At 34.5% G+C, this 22,155-nt stretch overlaps 1 protein-coding gene across 1 annotated transcript; it reads left to right on the plus strand.

Moving 5' to 3' along the window:
* The first annotated feature begins 4,185 nt into the window (after positions 1–4,185).
* On the plus strand, positions 4,186–16,979 carry LOC133831503 (putative calcium-transporting ATPase 11, plasma membrane-type). The gene is made up of 7 exons (XM_062261835.1): positions 4,186–4,522; positions 12,761–12,815; positions 12,891–14,830; positions 14,927–15,085; positions 15,649–15,820; positions 15,918–16,216; positions 16,319–16,979. The coding sequence occupies exons 1-7, from the start codon at positions 4,349–4,351 to the stop codon at positions 16,616–16,618; spliced, it is 3,099 nt and encodes a 1,032-aa protein (XP_062117819.1). The 5' UTR covers positions 4,186–4,348; the 3' UTR covers positions 16,619–16,979.
* The last annotated feature ends 5,176 nt before the right edge of the window (positions 16,980–22,155 follow it).

The following is a 22,155-nucleotide window of genomic DNA, read 5'->3' on the forward strand; positions in this document are numbered from 1 at the left end:
AAGCTTCTAACCAAGAGTGCAAACTTACCTCTGTTGTAGTATCACCTTGCCAAGCTGTAGTCAAGTCAAGTGCCCAAATTCCCTTCCTTAATTCTGCCTTAAAACACCAAAGCTATACTGGTTTCAATACTTAACCAAAAATCCAACTAGAGCACAAAATTCAACCACAGAAAAGATGTTTAGATGCTTACCTTAATCCCTGTTCTAGTGCTTAACAAACCCCTGAGCTAGACCTTCAATTCCTCACCTCAAATCACAGAATCCCAGCTTGTTTCCCCCTTTGATCTTCTGTGTTTTCTTCCCCTGGTTTTCCCCTTTGTTTTCCTTAAGCGTGAGAGAGAGAGAGCTGAGTCTAAATTAAGTCGGTTTATGTTTTTCTTCTAAAGGTTTCCTTTAGTCTGTCTCACGTGTTACACTGATCCCGAGGCTCGGGGTGCCGGAACCGTCCCCGAGGCCAAAATGGTAAAATCCCCCATTATTCCCGCCTAGACAACCTAACCTCAAATATATCTCCATATATTTATTTTCATATCCCGGTAACCCAATTCACTATCCGTTATCTAATAACATCCCCGACTTCTCCAAAGTCATAACTTAAACCCCATTGTGACTTTTCCGCTATCTGACCCTAGAATCGTCTTGAGTCGTGCTCAACGAACCTGTCCACATAATAATGTGGTTCTCACATATATCACATATCATATACCACATATTATAATCATATAAACAATATTAAATACATAATTATTCATTAAATCACAATTATTCCAATAATGCCCTCCTGGCACACTAATCAAGGCCCTTAAGCCTTATTAGCGAATTTGGGTCGTTACAACTATCCCCTCCTAATGAGAATTTCGTCCTCGAAATTTACCTGAATAGCTCGGGATACTGATCCTGCATCACCGTCTCCAACTCCCAGGTCGCTTCCTCGACCTTGCTATTCCTCCATAACACTTTCACTAACAGAATCGTCTTGTTCCGCAAAACTTTATCCTTCCGATCTAGAATTTGAACTGGTCTCTCCTCGTAGGAAAAATCTGCCTGCAGCTCCAAGTCCTCATGCCTCAACACATGCGTAGTATAAGAAACATACTTCCGTAGCATAGAGACGTGAAACACGTTATGAACCCCTGATAAGGACGGTGGCAAGGCCAGCCTATAAGCCACCTGCCCAACTTTCTCTAGAATCTCAAAGGGTCCAACGAACCGAGGGCTCAACTTGCCCTTCGCTCCAAATCTCCTCACACCCCTCAACGGTGAAACTTGCAAAAACACGTGGTCCCCAACCTGGAACTCCACGTTCCTACGCTTAGGATCAGCGTAGCTTTTCTGTCTACTCTGCGAGGCAAGCATCCTAGCTCGAATCTTTTCAATGGCCTCGCTAGTCTTCTGAACCATATCTGGCCGCAAATACCTTCTCTTACCTATCTCATCCCAGTGAACAAGTGATCTGCACTTCCTTCCGTATAACATTTCATAAGGAGCCACCCCAATTGTGGACTCATAACTGTTGTTATATGAAAACTCAACCAATGGAAGATACTTACTCCACGAACCCTCAAAGTCAATCACACATGCCCTAAGCATGTCTTCTAATACCTGAATCGTCCTCTCAGACTGTCCGTCAGTCTGAGGATGAAAAGCTGTGCTAAATTTCAACTGAGTCCCCATGGCTCTCTGCAGAGCTCCCCAGAACTTAAAGGTAAAGATAGGGTCTCGATCAGATACAATAGACTTTGGAACCCCATGGAGACGAACTATCTCCCTCACATACAACTCTGCATGAAGTCCAACTGTCCTGGGTAGGAAATGAGCTGACTTGGTGTATCTATCCACTATCACCCACACCGAGTCATGAAGTCCAACTGTCCTGGGTAATCCTCCCACGAAATCCATCGTAATATCCTCCCACTTCCCTTCCGGGATACCCAAAGGCTGAAGCAATCCCGCTGGTCGCTGATGCTCAACCTTAACCTGCTGACAGGTTAGACACCTAGATACATACTCAACTACATCCTTCTTCATCCCGGGCCACCAATATAATGTCCGTAGATCCTGATACATCTTCGTGGTACCCGGATGAAGTGAGTATGGTGTAGTATGGGACTCATCCAGTATTTCACGCCTAATCCCCTCATCTGCTGGAACGCATATCCGTCCCTGATACCGGAGCAAACCTATCTCCGAAACTGAGTAATCCTTAGCTGTCCCCACTAAGGCATGCTACCTACTATCCTGCAACTGCACATCCACCAACTGTCCCTCCTTGATCTGCTCCAACAGGGTCGACTGTAGAGTAATATTGGCTAACTGGCCTACCACCAGTTCTATCTTTGCCCTAACCATCTCATCAGCCAATTCTCTCGAGATCTGAGTAGAACTATACAACTGTCCTGGGCCCCTCCGACTCAATGCATCTGCCACTACGTTGGCCTTCCCAGGATGGTAAAGAATGTCACAATCATAATCCTTAACCAACTCTAACCAACGTCTCTGCCTCATATTCAGATCCTTCTGCGTGAAGAAATACTTCAGACTCTTATGATCAGTAAAGATCTCGCACTTCTCTCCATACAGATAATGTCGCCACACCTTCAGGGCAAACACAATCGCCGCTAACTCCAAATCATGAGTCGGATATCTCTGCTCATACTCCTTCAGCTGTCGAGACGCATAGGCTATAGCTTTCTCATTCTGCATCAGCACACAGCCTAAACCCAACCTCGATGCGTCACAGTAGACCACGAACTTTCCTTCCTCCGAAGGAAGACTCAACACAGGCGCATAAATAAGCCGTCGCTTCAACTCTTGAAAGCTGTTCTCACACTTCTCTGACCAGACGAACTTCTGATTCTTTCTTGTTAACTCTGTCATCGGCGAAGAAATCTTCGAGAATCCCTCAACAAACCGCCTATAATAACCAGCCAACCCAAGGAAACTCCGCACCTTCGAGGCATTCCTTGGCCTCGGCCAATCCCTAACTGCCTCCACCTTGGACGGATCCACCTTGATTCCTTCTGCCCCGACTATATGTCCAAGAAAGGTCACCTCTGGTAGCCAGAACTCACATTTCTTAAACTTAGCATACAGCTGATGTTCCCTTAATCTCTGCAAAACTTGTCGAAGGTGCTGCTCATGCTCTGCCTCTGAGCTGGAGTATACCAAGATGTCGTCGATGAAGACAATGACAAACTGGTCGAAAAAATCCTTGAACACCCTGTTCATCAGATCCATAAAAGCTGCTGGGGCATTGGTCAAACCAAAAGACATGACAAAGAACTCATAATGCCCATAACGTGTCCGGAATGCCGTCTTTGGTATATCCTCATCCTTGATCCTCAGCTGGTGATAACCAGATCGAAGATCAATCTTTGAGAACACAGTCTTACCTTGCAGCTGATTGAACAAGTCATCAATCCTTGGTAGTGGATACTTATTCTTAATAGTCAACTTGTTCAATTCTCTGTAGTCGATGCACATCCTCAGAGTCCCGTCCTTCTTATTGACAAACAACACTGGAGCGCCCCATGGAGAGCTTCATGGTGAGTCTTATTTTGAGTCCCTACCATAGAATCTTCTAAATAATAAAGGGAATATACTCATTTGGTACCCTATGTTTTTACAAAGTATCATTTTGGTACCCTCTGTTTTCAATAATGCTTATATGGTACCCTGTATTTTAAAATCGGACATATTTGGTACCCTAAACTCAAATTTGATAGATAAAATTTTGTCAATTTAATCAAATTGCTGTCAATTATGTAAGTTACTAATTTAAATTTAATTACATAATTTAATATAACTGATAACAGTTTGATCATATTGACAAAATTTTATCTATCAATTCTAAGTTTAGGGTACCAAATATGTACGATTTTAAAATACATGGTACTATATAAGCATTATTGAAAACAGAGGGTAACAAAATAATATTTTGCAAAAACATAGGATACCAAATAAGTATATTCCCAATAATAAATAAACGCAATTTAAAAAAAAAAATAGTTAAATTATTGACAAAAGTAGAATATAAGAATTGACCTGACCTTATATTCATAGGATACCGAAGAAGAATTTTTCGTGTTAAATAGGTAAGAAATTTATATTTCAATGAAATAAAAGAGTATCAATTGAAAAAATAAAAAATAATAAATAAAAGAAAAAGAGAGACAATAAATAATAAATGTATTTAATGCGGAGTTTCTATCTTCTCTAGCGGCTCTTTCAATGGGGCAAATCTTTTGCAGACAACTCAACACCGGCGATACGATCATCTACCTTTCTTTGTCGTCTTCTTAGTTGTATTCTGGTTCAGATTCTTATAGAAAATACAAGTGAAGATATTATGGAGGACTATTTTCTCAAAGAATTCTCAGTCGAGTCCAAGCACCCGTCGGCTGAGGCTCAGCTAAGATGGAGATCCGCCGTAGCTCTTGTCAGAAACCCTCGCCGACGGTTTCGACATGTGGCTGATCTCGTTAAGCGTTCGGAGGCTCAGAAGAAGAGGAAGAGTATCCAGGTTTAGTTTATACTCACTCACTCTCTCTCTCTCTATATATATTTCTCTGTATGTATGTAAATTGCTTGGCGATTTACAGTTATTTGTTTCTTGATTTTGTGCGTTTGAGTATGGTTAGATCTACGATTTTGGCTCTGAAGCTCTTCAAAAAAAAAATCGTTTCCTCTGTTTTTTTTTCCCGAGAAAAAGCGGGAAAATCGGAAGCAAATAACCACTTGCTTTTTTTCCTTTTATCTTGATAAGCAAATAGGAGAATGACATCGATTCGAAGTTGTTGATTCTCCTGTTTGGCATGCTTTTACTCAATGACTGAGTTCTGATGCTTCTTTGGCATTTACTTTATGATTTTTACGAAAAGCAAAAAAACAAGGGAGAAGACTTCTCTGTTCACCTTTTCTTAGATCTGAGCTTTAACTTCTTTATTATTTTCTCGTTATCCAAACAGAGAGGATAGTCTCAGTAAAATGTCGTTGTATTTTTTGGCTGAGTTTCTTAAAATAGATAAATCATGACATTTATTTAGTAATAAATGGTTGTTCCGCATTGAAAATCGGCCACTTGGGCTGGGCCGCTTGGGCTGGGCCGCTTTTAATGCTATTTTATACTTTTCCGATTTTATAGGGTTCTTCTTCCACAGTATTCTGGGTTCTTTCTGACTGAGCAATTTGGACGAAATCTTTATTTGGTGAAATTAGTTTTAACAGTATAATTAAGTTATGTTATGTTTTACTTAAATATAATTTAAAATGTTTATATTTTATATTCGTCTAAATTTAGTAGTGGGAGGGGGACGAAATAAATAAATATAATTTGTTCATTAAATATTAGATTTAATTATTTGTTTTATAAAATTTATCATAAATAAAATAATAATAATCATATTATTGTTTATTTTTCAAAAAACATTATCGCCGATAGGTTTAATTAGGGTGGAATTTATAAAATAAAATTATTATTTCAAATTTCTAAAATGGTTCTCATAAGCTTAAATGCAAAATTAATTTAGGGAACTTTTGAAAATATTGATTTTTAATAGTTAATATATAAAAATTTGGGCTAACTATATTCCTACATTTCTAAACTTAATTTTTGAAAAATCATACTCTTTTTTATTTATTAAGTTTCAGATTTTCTCATAAAACTGTATATAAAACTTTCTAAAATTGAGAAAAAAACTATATAAACAATAATAATATACAAATTGCCATACAAAAATTAAGTAGCAAAAAAAGACATATCTAGTATAATTTCTACATTAATATATTATGAAAATTGTATATTTATAGGTTAGTTAGAGTAATGATAGATAAAAATTTACATTACTGTATTATTGTAGGTAAAGATGGTGGATAATATTTGTGTGTCTAGTTTATTTTTGCATAATTTCATCATTTTGTTACCTATTTTTCATTTTATATATTTTTAGAAGTAAAAAATTATTATTTTAATCCTAATTATTTAATTAGATAAGATACCATATTCGATTATTTAATTTTTAAGAATTCCAATAATAATTTTTTATTTTATAAAATTTTCTAAAATTAACTCTCAGTTGATTTTGTTTATTTTTTTAATATTTGTATTTTATTATAATAAAATATAATTTAAAATATTATAATTAACTAAAATTATATCAATGGTATTATACCAAAAATAAATTTATTTTATTAAAAAAAATTAAATTTACAAATCATAAAATTATTATTGAATATTTAAAAAAATAAAACATGAAATATATCTTGCTAAATCTAACGTTGTGTTTGGTAAAATTTTTGTTTTTGAATTTTTTAAACACAAAAATAAAAATATTATTTTATTTTTGTTTCTTCATTTTTTAAAAAAAATAAGACTTTTATTTTTATTTTTAAAAAAAATTTGAAAGTGAAAAAATTATATTTTCAAAATTTAATAAATTTTAATTAAAATTTTAAAAAATAATAAGCCAAACACATTTTATGTTTAATTATCAAATTTTTAATTAAATAAACAATTTTTTTTTTTTTTTTAAGTGTTACCAACACAACTTAAATAAACCAAAATAATATTTTGGAAGAATTCATTTTGACCATTCATTCATATCTATCGTCCTTTGGTACTCTCCACAATTTTAAATTTGTGCACTCTGCCATTCTCCGCTAATTTGGATTTTTAAATTTGTGCTCTCCACATTTTTAAATTTGTGCACTCTGCCTTGCCATTCTCGACATTGTTCCCTCTTCCATCCTGTCTTTTTCCAACTCTGATTTGAACTTGGATTTTTGGAAAGAACAATCAATCAATACCTGTAATTATATATTTTTTTTCTTTTTTCCAAACATGAAATCCCTGATTTTGTTTTCTTTCCTAAATCCAAATCCAAGTTCCAACAATTAAATTTAATGTGGTGGGAAAAAATGGCCCTATTTTTAAAAAAAAAAAATTTAAAAGAACGAGGATAGCTGTGACTTGTGACCTGTGTATCGCACGGCTGGCATACATATGGTCCTTGAGCTTTTTTTTTTTTATGGACTGTTAGACGGGCATACCAAGTTGATAATGGACCAGTTACAATTCCATAGGTTGTCTTGTGTTGTGGTAATAATATTTTTTTTTGGCTCAATAGTAATCGTGTGATAGGGTTGGTACCATTTGATGACTTGGGCTTATGTGAGTGGAGTATGGATTAGATTTGGATGTCTTTGTGAAATGGACCAAGGACTCGTCCTCTTTGGATTATCTTCTGGATAATTTGGAAGAGCATTTGGATTTCTTATAGTTCTAACATCATTTGATAATGCCAGATTGATAAAATTTAAAGTCTTTTTATATTTATGTACAAAAAGATTTATATTAATATTATAAGATATTATAATTACATTATAATATACAAAACATGATTCATAATAAAAAAATATTCCTATATAATCAATCGGTTTGATTTTGATTCTTTCCATTTTTATTTTGAACCAATTGATAATGTCAATCAATAAAAACCATAATAATTTACAATTATTCAATATATAAATTCAAACCTCTACCCATCTCAAATTTTGAAATCTCTTGTATAAAAATGAATACACCACCATATTAAGCACAATGCCAATAGTTGATATATCACTTGAAAAATAAAATAAAAAATGTCTCCTTGTAAACAAACAAGTTTACTTGTGTACTCAAAAAATAAACTTATCCATTCACTAGAAAACAATAATGTTATTAATAACAAAACATCTCTAACCAGTAAAAACAAAAGAATAATCAATTATGTTATAAATTTTTTAAAAATAAATTCATCCATAATTGACTAAAAATAAACATATCTACTAACTTATAACGTTATAATTTCAGAAGATAAATATATACGCTGACTAAAAATAAACAATAATATTTATAACAACAAAACACACCGAAGCAACAAAAATAAAAGAATAAACTATACTGTTAAAATTAAAAAAAAAAATACACTAACTCAAAACATTAAATATTTAAAAAAATATATATATATCCATTGACTAAAAATAAACGATAATATTTATAACAACAAAACACATTTAACCAACAAAATTATAGAATTTGTTTAGAAATTCTTTTACAGAATAATCAAAACAACGAACAAAACATGGAAAATTTATACATTAAAATATAAATGAATTACAACATTCACACACATAAAAAAACGAAATAAGATAGCTTAATAAAATTAGAAAACACATTAGTATTTTTCTTTTGAGCTTCTTTGACAACCACTTGTGAGTGAGCATGGGTCTTCTTCTTCGTCCCAGCCATATTGATTTTTACACTAGTTAGGGAATTATATAATATATTTTTACACTAGTGAGCATGGCTCTCATCCAAGTGAAACTAATATTATATAATATATATTATGTATATATTAATATGAATCTCTCACTACATATATCCAACCATGAAAAAAAAATTAGGGAATTAGAAATAAATAAGAAAAGTATATATGCCAACCTTCCTTATAAAAAGGATTAAAATTTAATTAATAAATAAAAATATAAATAAGGTAAAACTGGATCACAATATTTTAAAAAAGTGTTAGCTTACATACCAATTCTAGTAAATATAAATTATGGTATTGAAGTGTTTATAAAAGATATTAGGTAATTAACTATGCAAATATCTCTTGAACAAATGGTGTTGAACACATGGTTCCCCATAATAATATTAAAACTAAAAACATCAATTTGTGAAGAAGAAAAAACGTAACCCTAGCTATCCACTTGTTTACACATCTAGGATGAGGGGTTAATCGATTAGAAAAAATGAAGCTTAAGAATATAATAATTAATGCTTAAAAATGGAAACTAAAGATTTGAGTTCTCTTTTAATAGAATTATATTATATAATTCTGTGCAAGTAAAGATGTATGTTTTTAGGGATTAAAAACTTGGACGTTATTATGCTCTTGCGTTTCTGGCAAGTAACAATAATTTTGTGCAATCCGATAGAATTATATAGCCGAGCTTACTTGGCTAATAATATTGATTGGGACTTAAAAATTTTCATTCTTTTCAATAATGTTATAAATTATTGAAATTTTTTTAAGACCAATTTCAGTAAAATATGGTAATGGATCGTCCAAAAAAAAGTTTTTGTTCCTTATTTTTAGGGAAAATAGCAATTCTCTAATTTATTATTTTACAAAAATTATCAAAATAATTTTTTAAATTTAATTTTTTGTTAAAGCCAGCGAGAGCAACTGTTTCGATTGAGACGAAGAATATATTGAAAAATATTTTGTTGTGTTAAAAACCAGGCGCACAAATTTCCAAAAAAATACGCAAATACAATAAATTAAAAAATGATGTACGTAGCTGTAGCGGTGGGGATGGGTGGGGCAGTGCTCCAGTGGTACAAAATCAACTTTTGACTTTTTTCATAATGATGACAAAAGGCGAAACTTCCTCGAAGTTTCTTATATTGTCAGAATAAAAAAAATAAATGAAAAAGCGGAATAATTAGAAGAAAAAAAAAAGCTATTTAAAGCATGTACGTACAGTTCGGTACTATTGATTAGTAGGGTAGTTGTGGTCTAATCATACAGTTCGGTACCATTGATTTGTAGGGTTCTGCTTATTTTAGTTAGTTGTGTTCTGATCACGTGGTTATGTATTGTCTTTGTTGATGGAATAATTTTGATCTTTATATTTTTGGAAGTATTCTCTCACATTTCTCTGATCTTCTCTTATCAAAATGGAATTTTCGATGATAGTCGAATCGCTTGGAGATACCTGCCAGAAATACACTCTGATGCTTAAGTCATAATTCCCTTATGACTAATTCTGATAAATCCATTGGGGTCTTGTCTCGGAGAATATCTGCATTACTTTTCGTATCATCTCTTCTTCCAATTCTCCAAGAATCTGCCTATTGGTGTCGCGCTCTCATTTGTTGCTCCTGGCTCAGTTCCACTAGTGGGTCGCGGGCATCCAAGTTTAGCGGCAGTGAGGTAGGCTCGTGGTTGCTCTGCGTCTGGCTCTTTACGTGTTTCTTGTGGGTCTGCATGATGATCAGTTGCCTTAGTTTGATAGCAAACAGGTGACAGTGGTCTTGCAGCCTGGGACCCAGACCTCTTACGAGGAATGTCTTCTTTGGGCGGCTCGATTATGACAATGGGAGTTTCGGACCGATCAGCATTGGACTCATTTTTGTCTTGGTTCTTCCGAAGCTCGACATTCTCCTTCAATTCAGCAATTTTCGCTTCCATTCCTTCAACATTTTGATGGCCTCGTTAGACTACTATTGGCTGGCCTCCATCAGTCGACACATCTTGTCCACCTGTTCACTAATATCGACAGTAGCTGCAGCTGTAGAAGTCGTGGTTGTTGTTCTGTTGGTTTTTGGCGGCATGTTTTTTCATTAAATGGATTCTTGATTTCACCAGACTTCGCTCTTTGGGGAGGGATCGTTCTTCCTGTCAGAATCAAGTGAAGTTTTAGAACCAATTCTTGAATCTTTTGTTTTCCACAAATGGCGTCAAATTGTTGATGCAACAATTTGATCTTTCTATTTCTGGAAGTATCCTCTCACATTTTGTTGATTCACCGATCTTTTCCTACCAAGATGAGATCTCTGATGACCGTCGAATTGCCTGGAGGTACCTACCAGAAAGACACTCTGAAGCTTAAGTAAGAATTCTCCCAAATGAATCCTCACTCATGATATTTATAGAAAAAATTAAAACACATCAAGCTGAGAAGAACTCCCTGATTGGTCATCAGTATAATAGAATTTCCCTCCAAAATGTCTTCTTACAGACCCAAACCGCAGATGCCAGACAGATGGTTCGCCTATGTTTTGTGGCTCCTGAATATTTTCGCCTCTTACTTAATGAAACACACTGATTCACTAATATGCTAAAGAAAATATATTTGGGATGAATATTTTGGACCTAACAGTCTTCTACCCTAGATTGTGTTGGCCTATCGCAATTTTTCTAAATTAGAAGTCTGATGCTTAATCTAATTTTATGATATTTAATTTTAGGTTAATGATTTAATTTTGTTATTTTCTGCTAGTTTAAATGCTTTTATTTTGGTTTTCAAGTCTATTGTTGCTTATTTATTATGGTTGTGTGTCGCTTTATGCGGTTGCTTCATCGATAAAACTAATATGGTTCGTACACGGCTTGTCAGTTGTCACATTTCGTTGTATGTGGGTTTTTGACATGAGCGTTTGGTCAATTTATTGACGTCGACATATGCCGTATTATAGTGTTCAAATACTGTATAGCTTTATTATCTCAAAAAGAAAAGAAAAAAAAGGTACTATACGACAGTGTGTGGGACTCACGTTTATCTTTGTAATTGTAACAACTTGATAAGCTAGATTGTCGTGTTTTTTGCTTAGCAATCAACTTCATGTCATTTTCGTCTTGGCACCATTTTCTGATGCTAGTTTTCTAGATTTCATACCGACCCTTCTTTTTTAGAAAATTACATGTTACAAAACATGCTATGTTAGAAGCCAATTTTACAATAACAATTCTCAAGCCAAGCATTGTCCATCAAATAAGACACTTTAGTTTTACAATAACAATTCACATGCTTTATCCTTTAGCAGGTTTCTAACAAACATAACCCAACCCAAACTCAAATATAATACAATAACATATATACACAACATTATATATATATATATATTCACAAATGGGATTAGGGGTTTTGAACCCCCAACCACGGGTTACCATACCCAAGGTCCCAACCACCCCATGGTGATTGGCGATTCCATACTTACTTTGATAAAGAAGTTAGTTTTTTCTTTCTTTTTTGCTGCATATCACAAAGCCTTTTGTAGTTTGCCACCCGTTAACTAATCTTTGATTAATAGAAGGGTGTCTCTGGTTCACATACTAGTTTTATCTAATCCATTATTATACTGAACTTTTGTCTTTTAAATTATACCTTATTAATAATGAAGCTAATTTTCTTAGATCTTGTTTTGTGATTAAAATATGACGATATCATTGTTTTGTGATTGAGATATTATAAACTAGATGGTTGCTCGTTTGTAAATTATAAGAAGAGGAATAATATGTATGACTACTAAGGATAAAATATGATAAAACTCTTCTAACGTTTTTAATGGACAGAACTATTTATTTCTTGCCAAGAGGATTAGTTATTTTTTCAATACATCCGCTTTATTTACATGAACAAAATACTTGATGAAATTTACCAATCCAATCCTCTTCTATTGAACATTTCGAACAGGTCCTCATAGTTATTTGTTAATAAATCTATCAAAGAATTAAACACGAGTTAGCCACCATTCATGCTATTTTATTATACACTGTTTTATGACACGTGAAGTCTATGCTATCATGCACTTTTAAACTACTAGTCAATGCTTGAATTATCATTTTTAAAGAGCCAATGCACGAAGAGCCAATGCATGAAGAGCCAATGCATGCATTATCATTATTTAAGAGCCAATTGTCATTTTTCATTCATTCATGAATTATCATTTTTTTAAACAATATATTTTACTGTTTGGCAAACAAAGGATGACTGAGTATTCTGCTTCTAAGGTTGTTTCACAATTATGAGATCTCCACTAAATTTTTGTTTATTTTCACGTTTTACATTATTTTTTTTTCATGCAGAACATGAAAATCTTTCTACGAAATTTCAAATTATGAAATTGGTTATTCACCTGTAGCTCACTTTCAATGCCCCTCGCCAGTGTTTTTATTTTTCACTTACCATCTTCAATATTAATTTTCTTTACCAGGAAAAAATACGAGTTGCCCTCTATGTTCAGAAGGCAGCATTGCAGTTCATTGATGGTATTATCTTTGCTCAGTAAGATTCTTTTGTCTCCTTGTATTATATATTGTTTAATTTGAGTTTGTGATGTGCAGCTGGTGGTCGGATTGAGTTCAAGTTGTCTCAAGAGGCCAGAGATGCAGGTTTTGATGTTCACCCAGATGAGCTGGCAGCTATCATACGTAGCCATGATGTACGGGCCATGAATGTACATGGTGGAGTACCTGGAATAGCAAGAAAAGTTAAGGTGGACTCCCTAGATGATGGAGTTAGCGAAAAGGATATACCTATCAGGCAGAAGGTTTATGGACTTAATCGTTATGCAGAGAAACAAGCTAGAACATTTTGGATGTTTGTATGGGAAGCAATACACGACTTAACACTAATCATTCTTATGGTATGCGCTGCGGTTTCTATAGGTGTAGGAGTCGCCACAGAAGGGCTTCCAAAGGGCATGTATGATGGCTTGGGAATCTTACTTAGTATTATCTTGGTCGTCATGGTTACTGCCACAAGTGACTACAGGCAATCCTTGCAATTCAAACGTTTGGATGAGGAGAAAAAAAAGATCTTTGTTCATGTCACTAGAGATGGGAAAAGACAGAAACTTTCCATTTATGACTTAGTTGTTGGAGATATTGTCCATTTGTCAATTGGAGATCAAGTTCCAGCTGATGGGATTTTTATATCAGGTTATTGTTTGCTGATTGATGAATCAAGCTTGTCAGGTGAGAGTGAGCCAGTTAATGTAGATGAAGGGAAACCTTTTCTTCTATGTGGAACCAAAGTGCAGGACGGAGCAGCAAAAATGTTGGTAACAACAGTTGGGATGAGGACTGAATGGGGTAAGCTGATGGAGACATTAAGTGAGGGAGGAGATGATGAGACCCCACTACAAGTTAAGCTGAATGGTGTAGCTACAATTATTGGTAAAATTGGTTTGTGTTTTGCTGTGTTAACTTTTTTGGTATTGACAACAAGATTTTTGGTGAACAAAGCACTTCTCAATGAAATTACTGTTTGGTCGTCAGCTGACGCACTTACTCTTTTGGATTACTTTGCTATTGCAGTAACTATAATTGTTGTTGCAGTTCCTGAAGGGTTACCATTGGCAGTGACACTGAGCCTTGCTTTTGCAATGAGCAAATTAATGAGTGAAAGGGCACTTGTGAGGCATCTTTCTGCATGTGAAACAATGGGTTCTGCTAGTTGCATTTGCACTGACAAAACAGGAACATTAACTACAAACCATATGGTGGTTAACAAAATATGGATATCTGACAAATCTATAGAGGTAAAAGGTAAAGAGAGTGAAAATGTAGTAAAATCTGAGATTTCTGAAGAGGCTTTAAGCATCCTACTCCAAGTGATATTTCAAAATACTGGTTGTGAAGTTGCTGATGTAGATGGAAAGATCACCATCTACGGTTCCCCCACAGAAACAGCAATATTAGAATTTGGCTTGCTTCTTGGTGCTGAATTTAAAGCACAGCGTAAAGATATGAATATACTTAAGATAGAACCTTTCAACTCAGCCAGGAAAAAGATGTCTGTACTTGTTGCTCGTCCTAATGGCGGTAAGCGTGCTTTTTGCAAAGGTGCATCAGAAATAATATTAAGTATGTGTAACAAGTTTATAGGCTCAAATGGAGAACCTATTGATTTATCTGACCAACAGGTAAATTATATATCGGAAGTTATAAATTCCTTTGCTTCAGAAGCTTTGAGAACTCTCTGCTTGGCTTACCAGGATATAGATGGCTTTTCTGATGAAAACAAGATCCCTGATAATGGTTATACATTGGTAGCAGTTGTTGGAATCAAGGATCCTGTGCGCCCAGGAGTAAAGAATGCAGTTGAAACTTGTTTAGCTGCTGGAATAACTGTTAGAATGGTTACTGGTGATAATATAAACACAGCCAAGGCCATAGCTAAGGAATGTGGCATTCTCACCCCAGGTGGTATGGCCATAGAAGGGCCAGATTTTCGTAATTTGTCTCCAGAACAGATGAAAGAGGTTATACCCAAAATTCAGGTTCGTAAATTACTGTTCAAAAACGATTTTTCTCTTTCCGCTATGTATGTGTAACATAAGATGGTTCAACTTTCTTTATGCTTCATATGGACACAGGTTATGGCACGATCTTCGCCCTCGGACAAACACACCTTGGTGATCAATTTGAGAAAAATGTTTGGTGAGGTTGTTGCCGTGACTGGTGATGGAACCAACGATGCTCCTGCATTGCATGAGTCAGACATCGGGCTTGCTATGGGTATAGCTGGGACAGAGGTTTGTATACTTTAAACTAGCTCTTTTGTTTTCCTCACTAGCTGGGACAGATGTTTGTATCCTCATTATTTCAAGTGTCTTTTTCCTTGTTTTGTGCTTATTTCTGCTTACCAATGATCACTATTTGATAGTCCAAGTTGAAGTTCTTTCAGATTGAATTCTGTATCATATTTCTTATCTTCTTTTTGCTTACAGGCGTGTAACCCTGTAGCCAAATGCTTTCTTGTTTTCAAGTTAAATCTAGTTTGGAGCTCTCTCAACATCTTGCTTTGCTATCTTTTAAGCTACTCTTATTGGGTGTGCAAAATTATTATGCCACTACTAGAGTTATGAACTCGTATAACAGCCATTCGAAACTAGTACTACTTTCTACATGAACACATTTTTTTTGTCAAGTTTTTCTTTGTAGGGTATCAACCAATTGATGAAATATATTGTAGTTTGAACGTGGTTATTGATTATATTTCAATATGCTTTATAGCATATGTTGCCTTGTTCTGCTACTTGATGGTTTAAATATTTATGTGCTTAACCTGACCTTTTGTAGTTGATAATTTATGCAGGTGGCTAAAGAAAATGCTGATGTCATCATTATGGATGACAATTTTTCAACTATCGTTAATGTAGGTAAATGGGGACGTTCGGTTTACATAAACATTCAAAAGTTCGTTCAGTTCCAGTTAACAGTTAATGTCGTTGCTTTAGTTCTCAATTTCTTCTCTGCTTGCATCTCAGGTTCGTTGGTCTAGCTGATTCTTTTTCTCTACTCAAAACACTCAATAACAGTAGCATTACTTAAGTAATGATAAAACTCTATATCACTCACTTTCAGGAGCTGCTCCTCTTACGGCTGTGCAACTTTTATGGGTCAACATGATTATGGACACTCTTGGTGCATTGGCACTGGCCACAGAACCTCCAACCAATGAGCTAATGAAAAGGCCACCAGTAGGAAGGGGTTCAAGTTTCATCACAAAGGCCATGTGGAGGAATATCATTGGTCAGAGTATATACCAACTGATTGTCCTTGCATTGCTCAATTTCGATGGAAAGAAGCTACTGGGACTAACTGGTTCAGATGCAAGTGCGGTTCTGAACACATTAATATTCAATGCTTTTGTGTTTTGTCAGGTATATCTAACCAAATGCTCATCAGATAAGTACTCAACTAATCCCATCTTTGGTTACAAGGCATAATGTATATATATACTCCTTCACGTTTTGTTACTGCAGGTGTTTAATGAGATAAACAGCCGTGATATTGAAAAGATAAACATATTCCATGGCATGTTTAGCAGTTGGGTATTTATTGCTGTGATGATCGTCACAGTGGCTTTCCAAGTGATAATAGTTGAGTTTTTGGGGGCATTTGCCAGTACTGTACCACTGAGCTGGCAACTATGGCTACTCAGCGTGGGAATCGGATCAATCAGCTTGATAGTTGCAGTTGTCCTGAAATGCATCCCTGTTGAAAAGAAGATCAAACACCATGATGGCTACGAAGCACTCCCAAGTGGTCCGGAGCTTGCTTAAACATTGGGTAAAATGAGAAAAGGCCAACAGTTTTTATTCTTGAGTGATTGAAAAAAGAGTTCATACTAATATGTCACATTTAGGAATCCAACACACTACGTGATGTATCAAACGGCAATCGATATAATTTTGTATTGGGCACCATATATTCAAATTCATAATAGACGATGTGAGACATCATATTAAATTCACAAATTATGAATGTCTCATCATATGGTGTTGAGCAGCATATGGGTGCCCCATAATAGTGACTACAGTAGTTAATACAATTACTTGGATACTATTATATGAAATTAGGTATTTTTTTTTTGGTTGGAGAGAATTTGAAAAATAATGGATGGTGGATTATTTTTGTTGTCAAGCTCTTGAAAATTCTAAATTTTCACTCTTTTATCATAAAAGTGGGGGTTTAGAATTTTCATTGAATTTTCTTGTTCAAATTATTTCCAAGTAAATTATGAAATATCCCATATATTTTGTTAATTTTTATTTTATTTTAAAATAAATCTTTGATCAAATTAAAAGGTAATGATGAAAATATACTTTTCAAAATATTACTTTAGAAATTATATTAAAAATGTGAACACAAGATTTTTGTTAATTAAAGTATTCTAATACAAATTTAGATGTTTTTTAATTAAGGTGCATTTGAAAAGTCACATTCTAATTAAACTTAGATATAAATAATAGTACGTTTTTTGTTTAATTAGAAATAATTGACTAGCAACTACTCCATGTAATACTAACTAAAGATAATCTTAATCATAAAAAATAAAATACATATTTTTTATTTTTCTGTCTTTTAACTTTTTTTTCTCTTTGAAAGGTTAATATTTTTTTTTCTTTAAAATCTATATTTTCTTTTTTTTTTTTGGTATATAACCATTTGGTACCCTGTATTTTATCAAAGTACAGACTTGGTACCTTATGTTTTTAATAATGTTCATCTGACATCCTGCAAATTAAAATTGTACATATTTGGTACCCTAAACTCAAATTTAAATAGTAAAATTTTATCAATATGACTATACCAAACTGCCATCAATTATATGTAATTAAGTAGTTTGAAACTCATAATTGAGGACAATTTAGTCATATTGATAAAATTTATGTACAGGGTACCAAATATGTACTATTTCAAATCACAAGATACCAGAAGAATATTATTGAAAACATAGGGTATCAATAATGTATTTCGATAAAACACAAGGAACTGAATGAGTATTTACCTTTTTTTTTAAAAATGAAGGAAATTTGTAATGCCCCAAAATCCCTAATGAGGTTTAATGGTTGGATTAGTAAGCCGGGAGGGTCATAATTGATTTATTATGCTAATATATGATTACGTGCATGTTTATGTGAATTATATTATAATATGATGTTAAATGCATGCATGTGGGTCCACATTTTATCACAGGGGTATTTAGGTAATTTGGCCCGTTGAGGGCGTAATTGTATATTTGTATGCCTGTTGATGAACTATTGATAAGGCCTGATTAGTACTTAAAAATGATATTTTACTAAGCTTAAAGCATAAATTAAATTAAGTTTTAATTAATATTTCCTTTAAATTATTTTGATATATTTCTTTAAAGAAAAATATTAATTTTAATTTAATTTGTATAAAGTATGGTGCATTATGACATTAATAAAAGCAAAATAAAAGAAAAAGGAAAAGAGAAAAGAATTAAGCTGAAAATGGCATTTTTAAAGAGTATTTAGTTGTTTTGCAGCTAGCTCAATTGAAGAAGAGGCCCAACCGCCTGGAGCCCACCACAAGTCTGGCCCTGCCAGGTGTCCGCGCCCCAGCGTGCCACGAGTCCCAGCGCCTGCCACCTGCCTCTTTTCTCCTCGCGCCACCTGTCCGCCTGCTTCAGCATCACCAAGGCCTCTAGCTGCCCCCGAAGGCCCTTGCCTCCCTCAGCCCAACGTGACTTCTTCAGCACTTCCAGCCAGCTTCTCCCAAGCATCAAACGTGACCCCAGCTTGAGGACACTTGTCTTCCAAATTTGCCTCAACAGCAGCAGCCAGCCCAAAGTCAGCCTCTTCCAATTCCCACGCAGGCCCAGTTCGGCCCAAGGCACCCTTCAGCTTTCATTCCAGCCAGCCCAAAGCAGTCCAGTCCAATCCGAAACCTTCCCAGCAGCCTACCTACGTGGCACTCCCTCATTGGCTGAAAATGGGTCAAAACCCTCTTGTGTCACCAGCCATGATTTGTGGGTATTGGGCTTTGGAAATTGTTATTTTGAGCTTTTAAGCTCATGTTTTTGTGGTATTTTAGAAAATGAGAAAATGACCATACACCAAAATAGCTAGGTTAATATTAATAATAAAATTTGATTTTTCAAAATCATATTTTATTATTAATATTTCAGATTTATTTTGTAAACCTCATTTTGTTGTTTATTTTTTTTAGTCCTTCTCTCCATCTATAAATATGGACACTTTCTTCACATTTGGTATGTAATTTTTAGAGTAGAGAAACTATAGCAAAATTTCCACTCAATTTCTTCTCATATTTTCTTCTTAGAATTTTGTGAGAATCATGAGCATAATGGCCTAATCTTCCTAGGAAGGTTAGGGATGATTCCATATGCTAGTGATGTTATTTTGTTATTTTGATTTACTATGTTTTTAATGTAAAAATTTTGAGTTATTTATGTTCTTTCATCTCCATTTTTATTTTGTTTTCTTTATTTACTTATGCTAATAGTATATAGGATTAGTCATGCTCTTTCTATGTACTTCTAATTAGTAAAAGTAATATTGATACCTAATTTTATGTCTAATCTTTTATTGCATTATTGTCTTTGGGTATTTTTCCATTTTTAAATTTTTCATAAGACTAACATTGTGCTTTTAAAGAAAAGAACTTTATAACTCAAATGAACTTTTGTTAGAAAAGACTATGGACTTTAATGTTAGATTTTCCAAGTAAATGTTGGGATGTGAGCTATTTACTTGTGTATTTTTGTAAATCAAGTAACCAAGTAATTAAACAAGCATATGGATGATTCTTGAAACCTTTCATTTTCTCAAACTCTTGATTACATCTTATTATATTATTTTATAATATAATGTTTTAGATTAAATAAATGTGACATAGAGTGTCACATATTGTAACATATAATAGAGAGTTACATTATTTGGATATATGTGAAATATCCAAACATGTAACATATTTGGTGTTACAAATTCATCACAAATTTGTAACTCCTAAATATCACCCATTATTGTGTAGATTTGTTGTTACACAATATTGAGATGAATTTCTTGTCGTATGAGAAATGGCTGATAGAGATGTGATTTTAACTCTCATATTGTGTATGGAAGTTACAAAATCAAGTGGGAATAAATTGGAACGTTTTGGAAAAAACTTAAAAAATTGGTTGCTGAAACTGACCAAGGGCCGCGGCGCTTGAAACAAGCGGCGCGGCGCTAGTGGCTGACAAATTCATACTAATTAGGTTTTTATCCAATTTTGAACGTTTCCAACAGCCAAGTAACTCCCAAATTTCTATTTTAATTCCATAAAACACTCAATTAATCATTGGTAACAGCCATGGGGGTTGGTGGAATTTGAAATTCAAAGGGTGTCTCTAAACTCTATAAATAGGAGCCTAATGCTCACTTGTAAGACACACCATTTCTATCCACTAGAGCACTTGGCTAGAAACACCTTGAGGCTTGATAATTCCAGAAAACTTTTCCAATATCTGAGAGAGATCCCTTAGTGCTTGAATTAGGGGGAAATAAGCTTTTGGACAAAGGTTTCAAACCTTGTTCAAGTTGGTGATCCCCAATCCTCTTCACTTAGGTTGTGTAAGTGAGAGTTTGTTTGTGGTTTCTGTTCTTCCTTTTATTCTATTGTTCTTCTTCTTATTCTCTTGTTTTATTTACTTGTATATTTTGTTTAAGAGTTGTAATCTCTTCATTTGGTCCAAACACTTTATTTTATTTGTAACTTTTGTTTTGAGTTGTATTTTACTATTCTCTTCTTCTTCATCATCTTCTTCATTTCCTTTGTTTTATTTGTATTTTCAGTTATAGAGTTGTAACACTTTATTTAATCAATCTTGTCCATTGTAATATTTTGCATAGAGTTGTAACATTTTCTTACCTTTTCCATTGAGGCAATATTATTTTTCCTAACACATCTTACCTTTATTTTCACTTATCTCAATTCATCACTTTATCAAAAAAATACAATACCAAAATCTCAAACCTCTTTCCCTTTACAATTTTATTTACTTCTTGTTACTAACTTTTTGTGTTATTTTCTACTAACCTTTTGATTTTAGGTTATCTCTGTAACGACCCAAAATCGCTAATAAGGCTTAAGGGCCTTGATTAGTGTGCCAGGAGGGCATGTTGGGATTTATGTGTGATTTTATGAGTTAAATGCATGATTATGATTTAAAGCATGTTATATGACTAATTGAACATTCGAGATGCATGACTACTTGACTAGTATGCATGTTAGGTGAAATAAATATGCATGTGGACCCCGTTTGCATGATAGGGGTAAATTGGTAATTTTAGCCCGCTAAGGGCATATATGTGATAATTGTATTCTGTGAATTGTACCACGTGAGTGTGGTGTTATTATTGTGATGCACGTGCCGAGACGGTCCTAGAGAGCAAATTAACTTAAAAGTCACAACGGGATTTCTATACCCGGCTCGGGAGGAGCCTATGGGTACCTTGGGAATTTTATGGTTAAGTTGAGATTTAGCGGGTTATGGTTATTGGTGATTAAGTAACCTGGGTAACCATTAGTTACTGCTGTGAGTAACAAGTTTAGTTGGAAAATGGTAGAATTGAAATATTAGTGAAAGGACTAGAGTGCCCTTGAGGACTTAGTTGGGAAAGGATTATTTGGAGGGGTAGCATGGTCATTTGGCAAGGGGTTTAGACAATTTTCAGCTGGGATTATAGGGTACACGGTTTGGGCATTTGGGTTATTTGATGGCTTTGTTAAAAATAAAGAGAAGGAAAGTTAGGGCAATGAGAAGAAGAAGAGGAAGAAGAGAAGAAGGGAGCTGAAACTTGAAGGATTTAGGGGGAGAATCAAGGAAGCTTAAAGGTTGAATTCTCTCTTGAGGTAAGGATTTTATGCAATCTTTAGGTTTGTTTCTATTTTTGATTTGAGGAATTTAAATGCATGAGTTAAGTTTTAAGTTTTGTTTGAGTTTGCTGAAATTAGAAATCAAAGGGTGGATTTTGAGTGTGATTATGTTTTGATCTTGATGTTAGTGTTTATGGGTTGTTGGGTGGTTCATTTGAGGTTTTGAAGTGATTTTGGGGCTTAGGTGTGAGTTTGGGATGATTTGGTAGTGTTTTGGATGATGAAATGCAGAGGAAAAACCCAGTTTTTCTGGGTTCGCGAAGGAGCGCCGCGGCGCGAGGCTATTTGCAGTCAAGGAGCTCTCTGACTTCTCTGGGCGCCGCGGCCCTTGCGGGTAGCGCCGCGGCGCTATGCCTTTTTCAGGATGGGAAATTTTGCAAATTTGAGCTTTTGCTCCGGGGGTTCGGGG

Source organism: Humulus lupulus, chromosome 4, assembly GCF_963169125.1.
Source record: "Humulus lupulus chromosome 4, drHumLupu1.1, whole genome shotgun sequence".
Taxonomy (NCBI): Eukaryota; Viridiplantae; Streptophyta; class Magnoliopsida; order Rosales; family Cannabaceae; genus Humulus; species Humulus lupulus.